The sequence below is a fragment of the Sitophilus oryzae genome, unplaced genomic scaffold (assembly GCF_002938485.1).
Source record: "Sitophilus oryzae breed Bouriz unplaced genomic scaffold, Soryzae_2.0 scaffold_54_pilon_pilon, whole genome shotgun sequence".
NCBI lineage: Eukaryota > Metazoa > Arthropoda > Insecta > Coleoptera > Curculionidae > Sitophilus > Sitophilus oryzae.
In genome coordinates, this window is record NW_022147140.1 from 1,263,876 (window position 1) to 1,283,150 (window position 19,275).

Below are 19,275 nucleotides of genomic sequence, written 5' to 3' on the forward strand. Positions count from 1 at the left end.
ATCAATGCAATGTTGCCAGGAAAAAATTAAATACGGGGGAATAAACGTATTTCTCTCCTAGGCTGGACAATATGCTTTTTGTAAAGTTTGTCAATTTTAAACTATGCAGAAAAATAATAAGTAAGTTAAACAAAACAAACAAAACACACATACAAGAAATCTATAAAATCGATCGAAAAATCTTATCATATTTATGACCATAACTAATGTATAGGGTGAGTCAAATTCGACGCTTTTAAATGGAAACACCCTTTTCTATAGGAGATAGACGAAAACTAATATCGGTGTCTGGAGCTCAATTTTCATCAAAAACATGATGATGAAAACTGCACATCAAATATCTGATACCATTTCGGAGTTGGGGGGTGTTTTTCAAAAATGTGCATTTTTAACAAATCGCTGTAACTTTTTTACTATGGAAAATTTTGTATTTCTATAAAAACATTTCCGAAGCACCTTTTTACGTAAAACTTAATGGTTTCGACGCACCGCCTCTGAACGCTGAAGTTATCAGCAAATTTTTGGTAAGCCGTTGGCCGTCGAGGCCGCCTGGCTTAGTGCCCATGGATCTAATCCTATGGATATATTTGCGGAAGAATAACGGTTCCTTATTCTTCCGTATAATCTAGACAAGAATTAGAAATACTTAGCAGTTATGAGAGGGTACCTTTCACCCCCACTGAGTTAACGAATTCCGCGATGTTCAAATACGGTCCCGTCTGTCCATAACAGAAGACAGTCGATATGTCGAACACCTGTAGCAAAATCTCATGTCTTGGTTTGCTATTTATTTTTATTGTTACTAGATATAGTTTAAATGTGTTGATGTTGGTTAAATATATTTTAAATTGTTATAAAATTCTGCGTCTCTCATAGCAAATATTATTTTCGTTTTAATTGATGCTCACAGCTAGATTTTTTTTGCATTACAGCCGATGCCGTTCAAAGCCTATACTTATTTAAAGCGGGCGAATTTTTATAAACTCTATATTTCGAAGAGAAATCGAGCAAAACATCAAGTGTGCTATATTTTTGGAAAGGTAATTTTAAATTATTTTCAATAAATTAAAAATATACAGGGTGTCCCATATAAAAAATCAAATTTTCTGTTGATAATTCTTAAATTATTAATTTTTAAAAAATTATATTTAAACCATTAAATTCTACGTAAAAAGGTGCTTTGGAAATGTTTTCATAAAAATACAAAAATTTCCATAGCAAAAAAGTTACAGCGATTTGTTAAAAATGCATATTTTTGAAAAACACCCCGTAACTCCGAAACGGTAACAGATATCGGTTTTCACCATCATGTTTTTGACAAAAATTGAGCTCCAGACACCGATATTAGTTTTTGTCTACCTCCTATAGAAAAGGGTGTTTCCATTTAAAAGCGTCGAAGTTGACCCACCCTGTACAAATATTTTTTTAATATGGCACAAAAGTAAATAAGACAAAATATTTTATTAATAATAACACTTACTGAAATTTATGCTTTAAAAGTTAGTTAATTATTTTTAATCCTAATTTTTTACTCTTACTTTTTTAAACACCTTTCGAAATTAATATTCAAATACGAATCTATTATTCACTTAATCTATTAGTGTGATGTCATTTTACAACTACCCCAGTTTTTAGTACCATAATATACGAGCTGGTATAAAACTTTAACGGTGGCTAATAAACTCTCTGGCAAACTGTGTCTCTGGGCACCGAATATTAACTATAAATTGTGCTCTGGTTCTACACTTAATTTTCCCTCGATTTTTACTCCACTAAACTTTAAAAAGCACAAAACCCGTAATAATACAGTCCAAAATGCAAAATATTTATTATTTTTTCTATTTGACATAATTTGGCAAGCATTTGAGAAGTCACAAAAATCTTAAGCCGAGTTTATATGAATCTGCGTCCGTGTATCGTTCATCGTTCTGTCACTCCAATAATATCGAGAATAATATTGAAATATGTTCTGTAATTTTTTAAATAAATCAATAAAACTGGTTAAAAACAACAAGAAGGCCGACTTATGCCGGATGTAGGTATACAAATATAATACACCCATCCATAGTTAACTTATGCTAACTATTAGCTAACTGAATAAATGAATGGTCATCTGCCTTTTTTCTGTCATCGTCTGTCGAAATCGTACTTGAATCGTAAAACAGAGTATATTAAGTCCAAAACATCCTATATGGGTATTTCGCCACTGCAAGAAAATCTACAAAATAAAATAGTTATTTCACTACACTACAACACTTCTGCGTTAATAGTATATTTATATTAGACCTAAAATAGCTGAATAGAAGAAAAAATTTATAAAGTTTTGATATGTTGAGATTAGACGCACCAAAAGAAGACTTTTCAAAATCAAAAGAGTTCTTAACTTTAAAGTATGAGCTTCACCCCAAAAAACTACCCCCAATACGCCCTTCGATGGTTTTTCGCTTTTTTCTCAGGGCGATTCTGTTGTACATAAACGTGACGTTAGGTTGTTAGGTTAGGTTTAGATGACAATATGTAGATGAAAGTATGAATATTAGTTTAGTGGAATACGCAATGTTTTCGTTTATATTATACAGTATTATATCTGTTGCGTGTATATTTAGCACGTTAAAATACCTTGGGAGTCTATAATTTGAAAGGCGACCTGTATTTTTTTGTACTCCATTTTTCAAACGGTTATTGCTCGAAATGCATTGGATAAATATAAATAATGAATAGAACCTTTTTTGTAGAAAATTTTATGAGGTATATTTTTGACAAGAATAAAATTTTCTGTGCCACTAATTTTTTTCGAGAAAAACGAGAAAAACCACCGCAGTGCGTATTGGGGGTGGTTTTTGGGGGTGAAGCTCATACTTTACAGTTAGGAACTCTTTTGATTTTAAGAAGTCTCCTTTTAGTACGTATAACCTCAACATATCAAAACTTTATAATTTTTTTTTCTAGATATGCTAATATCAACGTACTATAATCCCAAACGGAAACTACTTGTCAGAAGTTAGGTTTACAGATATACAAATTTGCCTAACGAACAAAAAAAGGGTAACGTTTCGGAAAGTTTATCTCTTTCTGTGGTTAGAAGCAAAAAAATACAAAGAGTAAAGAAAAAAACTATTTAAATTCAACTATTCGAGAACACTTTAGTTTTTTAAAACAGATACGTAAAACAGATCTACAAAAACCGTTGACGTTCTGTTAAAATGACATTATATCAAGTTAAACTTCAAAATTAACAATTACTACCTGATAACAATTACTTAATAAGGTAAAACCAAAAAAAGCCCCAAACTTTCTGTATGATTATTTTTAATTTTTACGTATGTTATGTTTATTTATGTTCTTTAAAATCAAAGAAGCGATTGCCATTCACTTACATCTACAAATGCATGAGCACTACATTTATTTTTATTAGATTGTATTAAAAAAGACTCTTTTATTTTTCTTTAGAGGCTATCGCTTCTTTCATTATAATTTTGCCGTTATTAAAATTTATTCTGTGCCCTGTGTCCCATGAATGCTGCCAAATTTTAGATTTGTTAAAATCTCCCTTTCTTAAATAATCTTTATGTTGTTTAATTTGAACATTTAATGGTCTAGATGTTTCACCAATGTAAAATTTATTGCATTCACATGGTATTTGGTATATTACATTTTTGTTTGTTGTTCTGTATTTGATGATTATTCGGTTTAGTATGTGATAAAATGGATCTAAGATGTATTTTGTGTTTTGAAAGATGTTCGTATGTTATATTGTTTTCCTATCCTTATTTTTTCCGAAACGCCTTGTATGTATGGAATGGAGAGATGAATCCGCCACATAGGTATAGACATTTTTTAGAGTATCTTAATAAATATTTCAAATGTAGAATTAGACACGAATACGAAACATGGTTAAATAAAAACAAGCATAGGTAGAGGAAGGAAATGTTTGACTTCACATCGTACCCATAACAATTAAGAATAAAGAGCGAGGAAGTGATTAAAATTTTGTCATGAGACGAAGGATAAGGGCATAATCAGGAGTTTTATTATACTTACTAATTAGCATTAAACTTATTGTCTGACATCTACTTTTCATACCGCCCTTCGTTGATTACTTACACTTAACTACCTACTACGACATTCGAAAATAGGCGTAATTAATTAATCCGGAAAGAAAGGTGTCTATCTAACGCCAGTCTTTGTTCTCAAGATACATGTTTTTTTAAGTTTGATAATTTTATTATAATGTTTATATAAAAATGTCTTATCATACCTTGTCCTTGTCTATCCATCATTGATTTTTTTTTAATTTAGATTAATAATCGGTTCTGTCTAATTCTCCTGAATTAGTGGGGTTGCCAGATTGTTATAGCTAAATTCCAGGAGGGTAAAAAAGCTAGAGCAAAAAAACTCTAAAAAATATACCCCACCACCTCTTCCTATTCCACACTTGCGGCAGTAGTGTGTGGAAACTAAATAAAACCAAATCATAGTCGAAATATGTTTTATCGACACAAGCACAAACAACATAAACGAAAGTAGTTAAATACAGGGTGAGTTTTCTGCGATGTTCTCTATGGGTATGGGTATCTCGGAAACTACTGGATATAGGGAGTCGGTTAAATGGGGAAAGAATTGCAGTTTTGTGGAGTCATAAATCGGCGCCTTTCAGAGTTTCAAAAAGTTCATGGCTTACTAGATATTTCGAAAAAAAAAACAAATTTTGGCTATTTTAAAAATTGTCCTAATTCCGTTATAATCTATTTTATACAAAAAGTTTTCATATAAAAGTTGTAGATAATCACATCCTTAATGAGATTGTGTTCTCCGTTCTTTTCTAAAGCCTGTCATTTTTGACATATGACATAAACATATGTTTTTTTTAATGGAAACTATAGTTGGCCATGACTTCATAAAAAGTGCCATTTTTTAAGCTTTTCAGCGATATAAGCTGTAATATTTTTTTTTTTCGAAAAATTACTGAGTTATAGCCAATTCTTATCATTTTTAAACAATTTCACATAGTTAGCCATGGAAACAAGTTCAATCGTCGTTGCTCTCAGAAAGGTCAATGTGTCACATCCAAACTATGTAAATTAATATAAACAAAAATATAATCGAAATTATCAATTTTTTATTAAATTTTACTAGTTTTTCTCTATTAGTTTCAAAATTGAAACTATAAGCATTGCGTATATTCTTCAACTAATTACGCACTTTTTGGCTTCAGAATATTTTTGTTTTTAACAAACAACTAATAAAGTAGTGGGGGAAAGCCGTATGCTAAGACTTAAGAAAACTAATGATCCTAAAAAGTTAGTTGAACCCGAAACAACGAATTGAAAAATTACCGTTGACTTTTTGTAAAGGAGAAAAATTGATAACGGCAATGTGAAAATTATTTAGATACCTTATGTCAATAAATAAATTTGAAGTAAATCTGTTCATCCTCCGAGAAGTGGACATCTACCTCCTATAAGGGTATACACCCTTCCACGATTGGGGTTTTCGTTTTCTCCACCTCTGTAACTTGGTCTCATCTCAATGTCGTTACATTGGAGTTCTGGCAAAGCTGGTGATACACCGAAAGATTAGTCGGTCCACTTTTACAGAGCCTCGCATTTAGAAGTAAGGGAGACGAGAATACAATGGGTTGCCCCATGGTACCCCAAGATTGGGGCCAGTAGAGACTAGTCTTCTATCTATCCATGCATCCTTTTGACCTGGTCCCGCCATCGTAGGATTTAGGTTTTTGGTGAGGTTGTCTCCTCCATGTCTCCTCCATGGCCACGACACTACAGCCAGGGACAAGACAGGGAGATGCTCCTTAGACCCAGCCAAAGTGCTAGAGAGGATTCCTTATAGCACCTAACTAGGAGCTACTCCATCAACGCACGACAAGGTCCCGCATCTCCTAGAGGAAGGCAGGCGTAAATGTTGTCTCAAAAAGTTCCTCTTTCTAAACTGCCCGTCAAATTAAATACCACAGCGATTTTTTTACTCGTTTTCAACGAGTTGTAACTTTAAAAAAAGTGACCAATTTTTGTTGATTTTTTAGCATATTAAAGACCGTTTTTCGTAGATTGATCTGATTTTTCTAAATTTTGTATGAGATTTAGTTTTCTATGATATACTGGGTGTGAAAAAAAGGAATGTAATTTTTTAAATTTTTGTGTTGCTGCCATTTTGCTAAAAATCAAAATTTAACTAGAATTATAAGTTCTGGGTATAGCTGGGTATAGACTAGATCTCGGGACGTATTTGGAATTTTTACGATAACTCATCGGGAATAAAAGACAATCAATTTTTACTCTAACTTGTATTTTTTCTGCCTTTCTTATGAGATATGCTAACAAAACTGAAATTAACTTTAAAATTGTAGGATATTCGTTACTTTTACAATGTGAAATTAAAAAAAATTATTTAACTAACGCAGTTTAATACAGGATCTATTAAAAATACGACCAGCGAAAAAGTAAAATTTATTTTTTTAATATTCTGAACTTAACAGCCCATAAGGTTAATATAAAAAGCTCGACATGTATTTGATATTTTTGTAAAAACTCTTTTTGTGCCTAAAAATTTGTAGTTTAGCTGCAACTTAGTAGTTTTTTTTTAATTTCACATTGTGAAAGTAACGAATATCCTACAATTTTAAAGTTAATTTTAGTTTTGTTAGCCTCTGTTAGTCTCTTAAGAAAGGTAGAAAAAATACAAGTTAGAGTAAAAATTGATTATCTTTTATTCCAGATGAGTTATCGTAAAAATTCCAAATACGTCCCGAGATATTAGTCTTAGCTATACCCAGAACCTATAATTCTAGTTAAATTTTGTTTTTTGGCAAAATGGCAGCAACACAAAAATTACAAAAATGACATTCCTTTATTTCACACCCTGTATATCATAGAAAACTAAATCTCATACAAAATTTAGAAAAATCAGATCAATTTACGAAAACCGATCTTTAATAGGCTAAAAAAATGAACAAAATTGGTCCATTTTTTTTCAAAGTTACAACTCGTTGAAAATGAGTAAAAAAATCGCTGTGGTATTTAATGTGACGGGCAGTTTAGTTCCTCCACTAATCCCCGATATGTATTTCAGAGCTTACTAATGTTTTTTTTTTATCTAAAAGATGCTCGATCCTTTTTCAAATTATTTCACTAAATTTTGAAGTACAAAAGAGAAATTCTTAGAGCTTGCAAGTGATTAACTGAAGCGCGCTTTTTAAATTTTTTAACTGCAACGTGTCAAGTTAAAAAATTAAATACATTAAGGAGATGATCCTCGGACGGCTAATTAATTTGCGTAACAGGATCTTAAAATCGCTTTTGTCTTTACTAAGGTTAAATGAAAAATTAAATAATCAATAAGGTTACATTGCTTTTAATTTGACTGTTCGTTGCTTCTAATTAATTTTTCCTACTTCTAATCGTCACGGATCGAATAGAAGGAGATATAGATAAAATAGGGATAAATATCATTACAGTATTTGAAAAAAGGGGAGGACAAAAAATTATCTAAATTAATTTTATTACAAATTGATTGATTACAAATCGACGTGATGCTTAGAAAGAAACAAATATTTATACTGTAAAGTAGGGAATATGAATCGCGCGTCAGAAAATAGCATACAGCGGAACCATATGATCGAAATAAGAAATGTGTGTCATAGACGGCTGGGGAATGACAATCGATGATAATTTTGGCGAAGTTAATCTCTAAACGTCATTTACTTAAAATTGAGACATAAACTAGTTAAAAATTAACACTAATTATAGAAAGATTAAGAAAGGATGGTACATTTCCAGACAAACAATTATCAAGAAATTGATCCAGTACGAAAAAAAACTGGTAAGGTAAAAAAATGGACATACTCGAATATTTTAGACTTATTTGGACCTCTATAGAGAGTTTTGTCCATCAACTATACTAAACCTGTGCATGTTCACATACGAAAATTTTGTGGCTCTATATTTCTTTAACCAGCACAGATGTTGCAGTTTCGGTGATAGAAATATAGATATACTAATAAGAGCTCAAACGCCTAACTGATATCAGATGAATCTGATCGTCATCATTCTGGTGATATAATTGAACCAGCATCTATAAATTATGCACTAACTACTTTTAATCTCTCCTCAAGGGCTCATTTTTATTTTATTGCGATACCATTCGCTCAACTTCAGAAATTTATTTTACAGCTCAGAGCTCTTCTGTGGCTGCCAAGTATATCAATCGACAAGAGAAAATGTGTACTATCTTGCATGCAACATCCGAAGGTGCTAACAGTACCTCAAATCATAAAAAAAATTCTGGTTGAAAATTATTATAATAGAAATAAGCACTTGAATTCAAAAAACACTAATTCTCAAATTAAAAAAAAATTAAAAAAAAGACAATGAGTATAAAACAAAAACAATTGATGTGAAAAAGACTAACAGGAGAGTGGTTCAATAATAAATCAGAAATGATGATAGTACGTCGGGCGTCGTGCTCAGAAATAGAAATATCGAACTTGGTTGTCGATAAAAACTCTGACGCTGGTGAGGATTGGAAAATATATGCACAGATTAGGTATACTTATGTATACAGATAAAAATCTTATCCCTAATTCGTGGTACGGAAATTGATTTTTATGACGATGTGCAAACGAGTAAAATTTCCTGTGCGCAAAAATAAACTCGCGTAAAATAACAATAAACAGCGTAATAGAGAGATATCGCTAAACCGAATAGCGTGCATGGACGTTAATAAGGCCAGGTGTTATTTCCTTTACGTGAGGTGGTATTAACTCTCTTCATTTATAGTTATCGGAAAGAATTCTGCTCGCGTCGCGTTCGCTATTTAAACTTAACCTAACTTTGAATTTAAAATTTTGAAATTGTTTTGTAGGTATTTTAAAACTAAAGGGCTAAAGTGCTTATTTCCAATCCTTTATTGTTCGTTGGCAGACGTCAGTGGGTTTAGGGCAACAAATTCTCTTTTACAGTCATCTGCTGTAAACCTAAGCCTCTTTATAGGTTCTTTAATATTGGAAGAGGTGGAATCCATATTTTCGGCCATATTTATTTAATTAAAACTAATCCCAGCTACTTAAATATCAAATTACCTAATAAAACTAAAGTAATAATACAAAACAATTCAAACATAACCTAAAATAAAGATCTCGCCGGCCGGCCCCGGTTGTCAAATACCCGCAGATGCCCATTTAAGCAATTTTTAAACGTTATTTAGAAATAGCGCTTGGTTGGTAATTGATCCGCAAATTACGTCAGGCGGTAACGTTATTAGCGGGTGTTGCGTTAAAATTGACTCGCGCATATCGTGACCATGATAAGGTGCGCGTAAATACTGCATGACGCTATTCGGTTTTCCGATATCTCTCTAATAAATGTGCCGTTCAGGCGCTGTGCACAATTTTAGAGGCCATAAATGGGCGAGCTATGTGCGCAAACTAGTAACCTAACTAGTACCCGATTCCGAAAATTGGAACCACGAAAAACAATAAAGAAAAAACAAAGTTTATAATCTGTGATATATGTTTTATCGACAACAAGCTGTAGTATAGATAAAAGTTGTGTAGATCCTGGATTCACGCTGAATATACGTTTTACGATTTATGCCTCAACAAAACTTGATTTATCAATTCAACTTTTGTTGAGTTACCAACAGTGGCGGCTCGTGGTTATTATTGTAGGGAGGTCAATATCTAAAAATATTGCGTCGATTTTTTTTTAAGACGCGCCCTCGGACACGCCCAAATTTAATTGGTCTTCTACAAGGTACTTGTACGTTTAGTTAAAGGAGTATAAATCTAAAATAAATATAAATTATGTTAAAATGAAACCTACTCTTACATTTTTAAACAGGTGGTCTAGGGCCATTTCACCAAAAAATCCAGTCAATGTTCTTTTACACAAATTTTCCAAGGTAGTATTTAAAAGACACTTAAATAATAATGTCAAAAATATAAATGCTTATACAGGGTTCTACAAATTCAAGGTACGAGCATTGGTATCTCGGAAACCGTAATAGATACGAAGATGGTTAAATTGGAGCAAAGTTGCGCCTTGAGATGTTCACCAAGATGCCATCAAAAAAGTTTCAAAAATTTCAAGGATTGCTGAGTTTTTTGGAAAAAACTGATTTTTTTGAAAATCTATTTTATTTTTTCCTGTCGTTACTTTTTAGAAAATCAAAAAACTAATTACACATAGCCACCTTATTAGAGCTATCTGATACTATTTTTAGATTATTAAATTAGCTGATAATTTGTGAGATACAGAGGCCAACTTAATTTTTTTAAATACGGACCTGCATTTTTTATTTCAGATTTTGAAAGAACTCGGTCTCCTGAGTACAATGATATGCCACACTTAATATTTTTTTTTGTTTTGACATTTGAACACAATTTATTTAAACTAATTTCAAGTCAGGCTCTGTTTTTTTTAAATATTTAATCTATTCATCGTTACAGTATTGATAAGCTTTCAAACTTAACAATGTGGTGTAAAACATTGTATACGGAAAATCAAAAGCAATAAAATAATATAAAATAATTAACATAAATATAATATAATATAAACAATCAAATCATTTTTCCGCAAGATGGATTGGAAATGGTGGAGCAATTTAATGACTAGCGTGGTTCCTGGGCCTATCGCCAATTGTAAAAGTGAAATCAATTCATCTCAACATTTACACTAAAAAGTATGTACAAAATGCATTCGGAAGTATTAGAAGAAAGTTCAAAGAGCTACAAATAAAATTGAACGAAAAATAAGTTTCTGCAATAGGGAGGGTGGTAACCTTTTCGAGCACGTAGAACATTAGAAACTAGTTTGTAGAAGTTGATTAATTTATAATAACTACAGATCACACTGAGATTTCAAAATAATATCTTTAAATTTCTAATCTCGATATTATTTATTTCAATCTTCCAGTTGGCTCGATTTTCCTTATTCAATGTTAATTAGCGCTGATCAATATTATTGGGATGAATATAATCAAATTTAATAATATAAGAAACCAGATTCGGACTTGATGTAATTATTTTAAATAATAATTAAATAGTTTTGTTGCTGTTAAGGTACCCAAAGCAAAAGAAGTATAAAGTGTGGCATATCATTGTATTCAGGAGACCGAGTTCTTTCAAAATCTGAAATAAAAATGCAGGTCCGTATTTAAAAAATTAAGTTGGTTTCTGTATCTCACAAATTTTTCGGCTAATTTGAAAATCTAAAAATACTATCAGATAGCCCTAATAAAGTGGCTAAGAGAATGTGTAATTAGTTTTTGATTTTCTAAAAGTAACGACAGGAAAAATAAAATTGATTTTCAAAAAAATCAGTTTTTCCAAAAAACTCAGCAATCCTTGAAATTTTTGAAACTTTTTTGATGGCATCTTGGTGAATATCCCAATACGCAACTTTGCCCCAATTTAACCATGTTCGTATCTATTACGGTTACCGAGATACCAATGCTCGTACCTCGAATTTGTAGCACCCTGTATAAACATACACAATTCTAAAAGTTTTATTTCACATTTTTTTATATTTTAAGTCAATGCTGTATTCTCTCTCTAAACGTTCTTCAAAATTTAAGCAATTGTTTTCTTTTAACCGCACGCTTTCACGAAGTAAACACCATATTGTCTATTTTAAAATATCTATTCCAGAATCAATCAACAACAGTTCATCATTTATCCATAACCAGAAAATTATTAATTATTACCTACACAAATTTCGCGCTACACCTCAAACACTCGGCTACGACAAAGCGGGAGACGGGATTTCTTTCGATATTAAAAATTTAAATATTGCTTTATATTAACTAAACGACTAAACCAAACATTCTACGCCGATAAACGATACAAAACCCTAGGTTGTTTTATAATCTGAGTTTTTATAAACACACAAACTGCAAAAACGGCGAAATTTTTCCAGCGATATGACTGAAATCCTTTTATGAATGACGCGGTCAATGGCCAATATAAACTCTATCTATCGCACCTTAACCCATTATATTTTCTATACGTAGTATACCTTACCTCGTTGGCGTCACGTGCCGCGGTATTTGGAGTTTAATACGTGCAAAACATAGCGGGAACGAAGGACAAAATGAAATTTTGACCGGCTGTAGAGAAAACGGGTAAAATAAAACGTTTTCAAGCGAAAATTGGACAAGTTGAAGATTTTTGGGAATAGTTTTCAACATCTTAGGAAGAAAAAAAGTGACTTACAAAAAATATAATTTAAATAATTTTTTTCTAATGTTCTTCTGATTTTTTTGGGGGGAGGGGGCATTGGTCAAACCATAAGGTCCAATGGTCATTGGACCATATGGTTAAGCCGCCACTGGTCACCAATATAATGACTGATGGATAATACCACTCAGAGTCATTAATTTAACATAATATTAATGATGGGCAATTGTTTTCAATACAATTCAATTCAAAATGTATTTATTAGTTATGAACAATTGTATACAAATTAAAATGATATCGATGGCGATGTTCATATTTGTGCTCTTGCACTCAACTATCCAACAATTTTAACTTATCAATCTTAATAATTGTGATTTGAGTATAAGAATGGTGTTTGATTAGTAAAAAATTAATAAAGAAACATTTATTATTATCTGAATTGTCAGTATTTCTCCTTAAGTGAACAGTAATATTGCTTCTCTAACTAGTTCATATGTTATAACTAGAAAATAGAATACAATAATTTTCCTACAACGCTTCAGTATTATATTAATGTGCATTCAGATTCGTTCGATTAATTTGGATAATCTTATAAATTTTCCGTCAAATGTTTGTATGCTTGTCTAGCGGTACATAACATACTATCTAAAATATAGTAAATTGAAATTTATTTTAGAAAATATTGTCTATTAGATTATTATTTCAGTTTTCCATTAAAATTTTAATTAGCAGTAATATCGTTAATAATTTCTTAAACCTAAATTTATCGACAGAAAAAAGGAATTATACTTATACAATACATTCAAAAAATTCATATCTGTAGATACCCTGTACTTTTGTTAGCTTTGTTAGCGTTGTGTTAGCTTTTTATGTTCTACCCTTAGCTCTTTCTCGTTTTACGCTATCTGTACCAATAAATAAAATAGTCGGTTTAAAATCAAATTAAGTCTGATGTCAGCCCTGGGCTAAATGAGGTAAAGTCACATAAAGGCAGTTTGGCTCAAACATCTTTGGTTAATTTAGTATGTTATAGGTTTGTTCCAACCCGTCGCAGAACGGCCACCGAACGATCACGCTCGTGCGCAGTAATTCAAATGTGTTCCAACCGAGATTTAACGATTATCGGACGATCCTATTTGCGTACCAACCTACCTTGGGATCGTTTAGTTACGATTTCAGAACAGTAATTTCGGTACATGTTTCAACTTGAGAACTGTTTGGGTTGACTTGCGCATTAAAGCATATTGGCAGGGATTATCGATTTTTAACAGCTGATTCTGGTCCGGCGTCCGGCTGATACTTCTTTTTTGGTTATTTTTTACGAATTAGAATACATGTGCGTTATACTTTTGCTTGTGAGTTTGTGTGAAGTAAATCGTTCGGAAATTTTAATTAATTTTTTATTTATAAAATAATGTTTAAAGATTCTACCACTGCAATGAAATAACAGGAAACTACGCATAACAGGATCATAAAAGAGAGGATAGGTAAGTGAGTTAGTGATTATACAGTTGAAGCAACACTTAGCAACAATTACTGGATTCTGATTCTCCAGTTCAAGAATAATAATAATTATTATTGCAAATTGCAAACAAAAATAATAGGGTTAGGTTAGGGTTAGTCGTTCCAACGTTGATACTTTTTGCACCGTCACGAAACTATTCGAAGCCCGCGCATGCTAACAAAGTGCAAGAAAACCGATTCGACTAAGATTTCGAAAAGATCCCGAAATGCTGGTTGGAACAAACCTTATGTCCACAGGTGCACAGTGGCGAAAATTAATTTTGACCGTTTTGCTATTATAGGATAGTTAATTTAAACTTAATAAAGATAGTAAATTGGTTCCAAATTGCAACCTACATACATGTTTTATAATTTTCTGTTCTAAATTGTTGTTATTATATCAGTAACATACCTTTATTTGGACTTAGTTTAGTTTTATTAATTTTGGCGTAAATAGGGACTTAATATAAGTTAAGTCCAAAAAAATGTTGTTTTTTGTAATTTGTAATTGTATTGGTAATTTATTTAAAAAATTGGTTTTACATTTCATTTAAGTTCAAAATAAGTCGTTCATATACCAAATATTACAACCATGGGTTTAATAATAAACGAGGAATTAGAAAATAATTTCAAAAAGAACTTTAAATTTTTTTTTTCCTCAAAACTATGTTTTCTGACTGCACATAGTTTCCTTCTGGGGTACAGATATAAGAATTTCAATTAAATACAAATATTTTCATTTGTTAATACAAAGAGTGTTAAGGCCGCTTTACAGTTCGCAATTTTACTAGCTGTAATTAACTTGCAGTTCACTTTACAGTCAGAAATTTTTATTGGATTTTTTTAAAACCAAACCAACTTAAAGGAAATTAGACCATTATCAGGTGCCTCGTTTCATTTGCCAGTTTCTCGTACTGGGTGGCTATTTTTGGTGGCCTGTATTGTTGGTTTGTTTATTAACGACAATTAATTAAAGAATTAAAGTAAATTATTATATTAAACTAAAAATATAAAATGAAGTTATGTTAAGCAATTGGTAGTCTGAAGATTACTACACTCACTGGCACGAAAAACGGGCACCTTAAAATTTTGATGTATTTTAACATTTAATATATTTTGTTCTAGTGGGCCAATTTTGATGATTTTTTAAGCAATATGTAGCTAAGTTATTTGACCTTTTTAGTACTACTTTCTAAATTAAAAATGAAAGTTCCCGTCTGTCAATTATACGAGGAAAAACAAAATATTAATATTTTGGTGAAAGTTTGATAACCAACCCTATGGAATATGTTAAGACACCAAAGAATTTAGAAATCACTTTACTACTAGTACATCCTTAATCGATAGTTTATTTTTCTGGTTCATCTCAGTAGTTTTATTTTTGTTGGAGATATTTGCTTTTGAAGAAGACACATTTTTTCGTAATTTTTACATTAAAGCCATGCATTTGCTTCTGGTCTTTGTCAACAGACCTAGTAAGTTGTGGTACCAAAGCAGATCTTCTTGACATAAGATTGCTTCTTCTTTTTGCAGTCCGCTCACTTACATGTACGTTTATAAAATTTTGTTTTTTATAATGCACGTTGGTGCATTATAAAATAATCTCTGCGTTCTCATATGAACTCAGCGTTCAGCATATGAACTTGTCTCGAGGAAGCGACTATACTGCGTGCATACCTAAATATGTTAGCAACATAATTTTGATCTCTATTATCTTCGAGTAAAGCAACTATAGCGGATACAACTTCTGGATTTAAATAGCCAATAGCAATAATATGATATTTCAATAAGAATGACATTACATAAATCATAAACGCTATTTTATAGGTCTGTTTTGACTAAGACCACAAGCAAAGGCATGGTTTTAATGTAAAAATTACGAAAGAATGTTAGTGTTTTTTTCAAAAGCGAACATCTCCAAAAAAAAATTAAGCTATTGAGATGATCCAAAAACTAAACTATCAAGAAAAGATGATAAAATAATTTTGCAGGCGTTGTAGAAAAAGTTGATGGAACTTTTCTAGCATGCAAGAAAATTTGCGAACCAAAAGCGACCTTTAGTTTTAATAAACTTCATACACCTTATTTTTATTTCATTTCATATCACATTTAGCAGATTGTATTGTGCCTAACTGGTTAAGTGGACAGACTGATAGAAAATCTCTCTAAAACTAATAAAATAAAAAATATTATTACTACTTCATATTGTATTGTGTTACGATATACACTAAATTCTTAAATTGTATGTTTTTAGACTATAGCACTAAATATGGGCTTAGACGTGCGCACCCCTGTGACGCTCTGGAAAGACAAGGCCATGGTAGAGTGTAACATTGCTGTTCTTCACAGTTTTCAAGAGATGGGCGTCACAATCGTCGATCACCACACTGCCTCCGAATCATTCATGAAGCATTTGGAAAACGAAGTTCGTCTACGCAACGGGTGTCCAGCAGACTGGGTCTGGATTGTACCTCCGCTTTCAGGATCGGCCACTCCTGTGTTTCATCAGGAGATGGCGCTGTATTATTTAAAGCCATCATACGAATATCAGGTAAATTTAATTGTAGCAATCAAGGGAGACGAGGTCATATATGCTTAGTGCATTCTCCGCCGGTGCTGCCACCATCGGAGAATACCGTAAACAGGAAAGTTAATATACGGGTTTAAATAACGAGTAAAAATGCACCTTTTTAGGGGGTGAAATTAGGTGTAGAAGTGTGTTTAAATATTTTTTTATTACCTGTATAGTCTAGAGGTATGACATTTTACTCAAAACTTCCTTAATTTACGTAAAGAACACAAAATAAAGATTTACGTAATGTACGTAATTGAACACAAAATAAAGATTTACGTAATGTACGTAATTGAACACAAAATAAAAATTATATTACATCAACTTAGTTTATTTACATCGTGACATGGCCGTCGCTCTGTTTATTGGACTTCTCAGATCATTCACTGGATCGTGGTAGTTCGACATATCTATTCTGAACTATTCTCAGGTATCTAAACTGTGATACTTACTCAATAATTTTGGTTTCTACTGCTAGTTTGCATACTACCAGCTGTTTAGAGAAAGCTAAGCATTTAGTTTTCTTTTCTGTAGAGATAATCATGTTTAATTCTCGGCTTACTTGATAGAATTTATGAAGCTGTCTGTGCATAACGTTCTCTGTCTCCGCGATAATGGTTGCATCATCAGCATAACACACCATGCTAACTCTGTGTCCCATTCGATAAACTTTATTCTTCGAGGTCATCTTTTCTATTTGATGTCCATTAAAAGGTTATATAAGAAAAGACTAAGGCTGTCTCCTTGTCTAATGCTTCCTGGTGTTTGTACGTATGTCTCGTGTAAGGGATCTCTTACTATTGGAATTATATGTACATTTTATTGGCAGTCGCTAGCAGTTATTGGCAGTCTTACGGCAGTCGCTTATACATAGCAGTCATAGACAGTCTGCTTCGCAGTCATTGCTAGTCGCTTGGCATTAAAATTATATTTTGGCAGTACATGTATATTTTTAAAACACTCCTCGTCTCGTGTTAGATTATTCACTGCTTTTATTTGAGTTGTTTCTCAATATTTAGCTTTCTGATGATTTTCACAATATTATCAGCATTATCTTACGTCCTTAATTAACATCGTAATATAAGTATATAATATTATACATTACTAGCGTGTACCAGCGACTTCGTTCGCGTCGAATTAATCATTCGTAATGGTGATGATAAAGCAAAGCACGAATTTCCATTAACATGTAGAATGTAGAATGTTTAGGAGGGGAGTTAATCACCGCGACCTTATAGATCTATTGTGTGTTCCCCTTTCTTGAGTTATAACGAGTTATAACTCATCATACAGTCTCGGGGCTTGAAGAAAAGCCAGTATCTGAGACGGCTCCACAGAGTTGAACTCTCCATCCTCGACATCAGACGTACCAAGGTTCATGGCACGAATGGTCGTCGTCTCGGCGCACTCAGTGATAAGGTGTTCTGGTGTTTCCCCATTTTCCCCACAATATCTGCATTCGCCGTTGTTTCTCAGTTTCAGCCTACTGAGGTGTTCGTTGAGGAGACAGTGTCCTGTTAGAAACCCCGTGACAATCCGAAGATTGTTTTTACTTAAATCAAGAAAATCCTTTCATTTTTTTCGGTCATAAATTCTAAAGAACTTTTTCGAGTGTCTTAGACCGTTGGAGGACACCCATTCCAAGTTACGGATGGAGTTTTCCAGATTCTTCAGTTCCGCTTTCAGTTGGTTCCCGTTTGGAAAACAGAACGGTTCTGGTCCAGTTAGTGGAGTGTTCGCTCCTTTTCTAGCTAGATCATTTGCTTTTTCATTGCCTCTGAAAAATCCGTTTGCCAAAAATAAGCTTTTTACGTCAAGCAGTTTAAGCAGAATCGTGGTTAAGAAATTACCTAACTTTATGGAACACCCTGTATGATTTTTTACAAAATTTCAAAATATGTAAAAAAACCAAATAAATTATGCTTGTCCAAGCGTTTTCCCGAAAGACTAACCGTTTTTTAAATAACAAAACTTCGAAAAATCCGTTTGCCAAAAATAAGCTTTTTACGTCAAGCAGTTTAAGCAGAATCGTGATTACTCAATGGTCATATTTTATGAAACACCCTGTATAAATTTATAAAAAATCTTAAAATATGTAAAACAACAAAATAAAATATACTTGTTTAAGAGTTTTTCCGAAAAACTCATCGGTTTTTAAATAAAAAATATTTTAATATTTGAGGGATAGTTTCCCCTTAGAATTCGAGTTTCGAAAAATACCTTCTTATCGAACCTCTACACCCTAAAGTCAATCTATTTTCCAAAAATCAGCTTTTTACGTCAAGCGCTTTAAGCAGGATCGTGATTAATCAATGACCAGATTTTTCGAAACACCCTGTATACATTTTTAAAAAATCTTAAAATATGTAAAAAAAACAAAATAAAATATACGTGTTTAAGCGTTTTTCCGGAAACTTGACCGTTTTTTAAACAAAAAATATTGTAATATTTGAGGGGTGGTTTCACCCTCTTGAAACTGGAATTTCGAAAAATCCCTTCTTATCGAACCTCTATACCCTAGAATCAACCTGTATGCCAAAATTGGGCTTCTTACGTTGAGTGATTTGAGAAGGATCGTGATTAATCAGTGTGTCAGGCGCTTAAGGATTTTATATATTAGTATAGATTATATTTTTTATTATATATTATATTATCACGCATTTCAATATGTTTGTATTGTCAGATAGGCGTACTTTATCGATTGCTTTAATCAAGTCGATGAAACAGATATAGGCTGGTGTATTAAACTCTATTGTTTTTTCTTTAATTTGTTTAATGATAAATACGGCGTCTGTAGTTATTTCGACTAAAACCTTGTTGTTCGTCCCTATTCGTAATTTGTTCGTCAAGGTTTCATTTTAAAATATTAGTGAGGAGCAATGGGGATACAGGAATTTATTTTAGGGGGGGGGGCAAATAAAAACTAATGTAGAATATGCTTTTTAGTGTGCCATTTTTAACCCAAAAGGTTAATATTTAATCCAATTTCAGATTTTAGGTGGGGGGC

General features: G+C 32.2%; 1 protein-coding gene across 1 annotated transcript in view; it reads left to right on the plus strand.

Moving 5' to 3' along the window:
• Nucleotides 1-16,247, plus strand: part of LOC115886990 (nitric oxide synthase-like) — a gene marked incomplete at its 3' end in the record, with an annotated part of 232,626 nt that extends 216,379 nt beyond the window's left edge. Inside the window, exon 8 of the mRNA XM_030906318.1 lies at nt 15,951-16,247. Coding sequence (XP_030762178.1) covers nt 15,951-16,247 — 297 coding nt within the window. The remainder of the gene's footprint in view (nt 1-15,950) is intronic.
• Between the last annotated feature and the right edge of the window lie 3,028 nt (nt 16,248-19,275).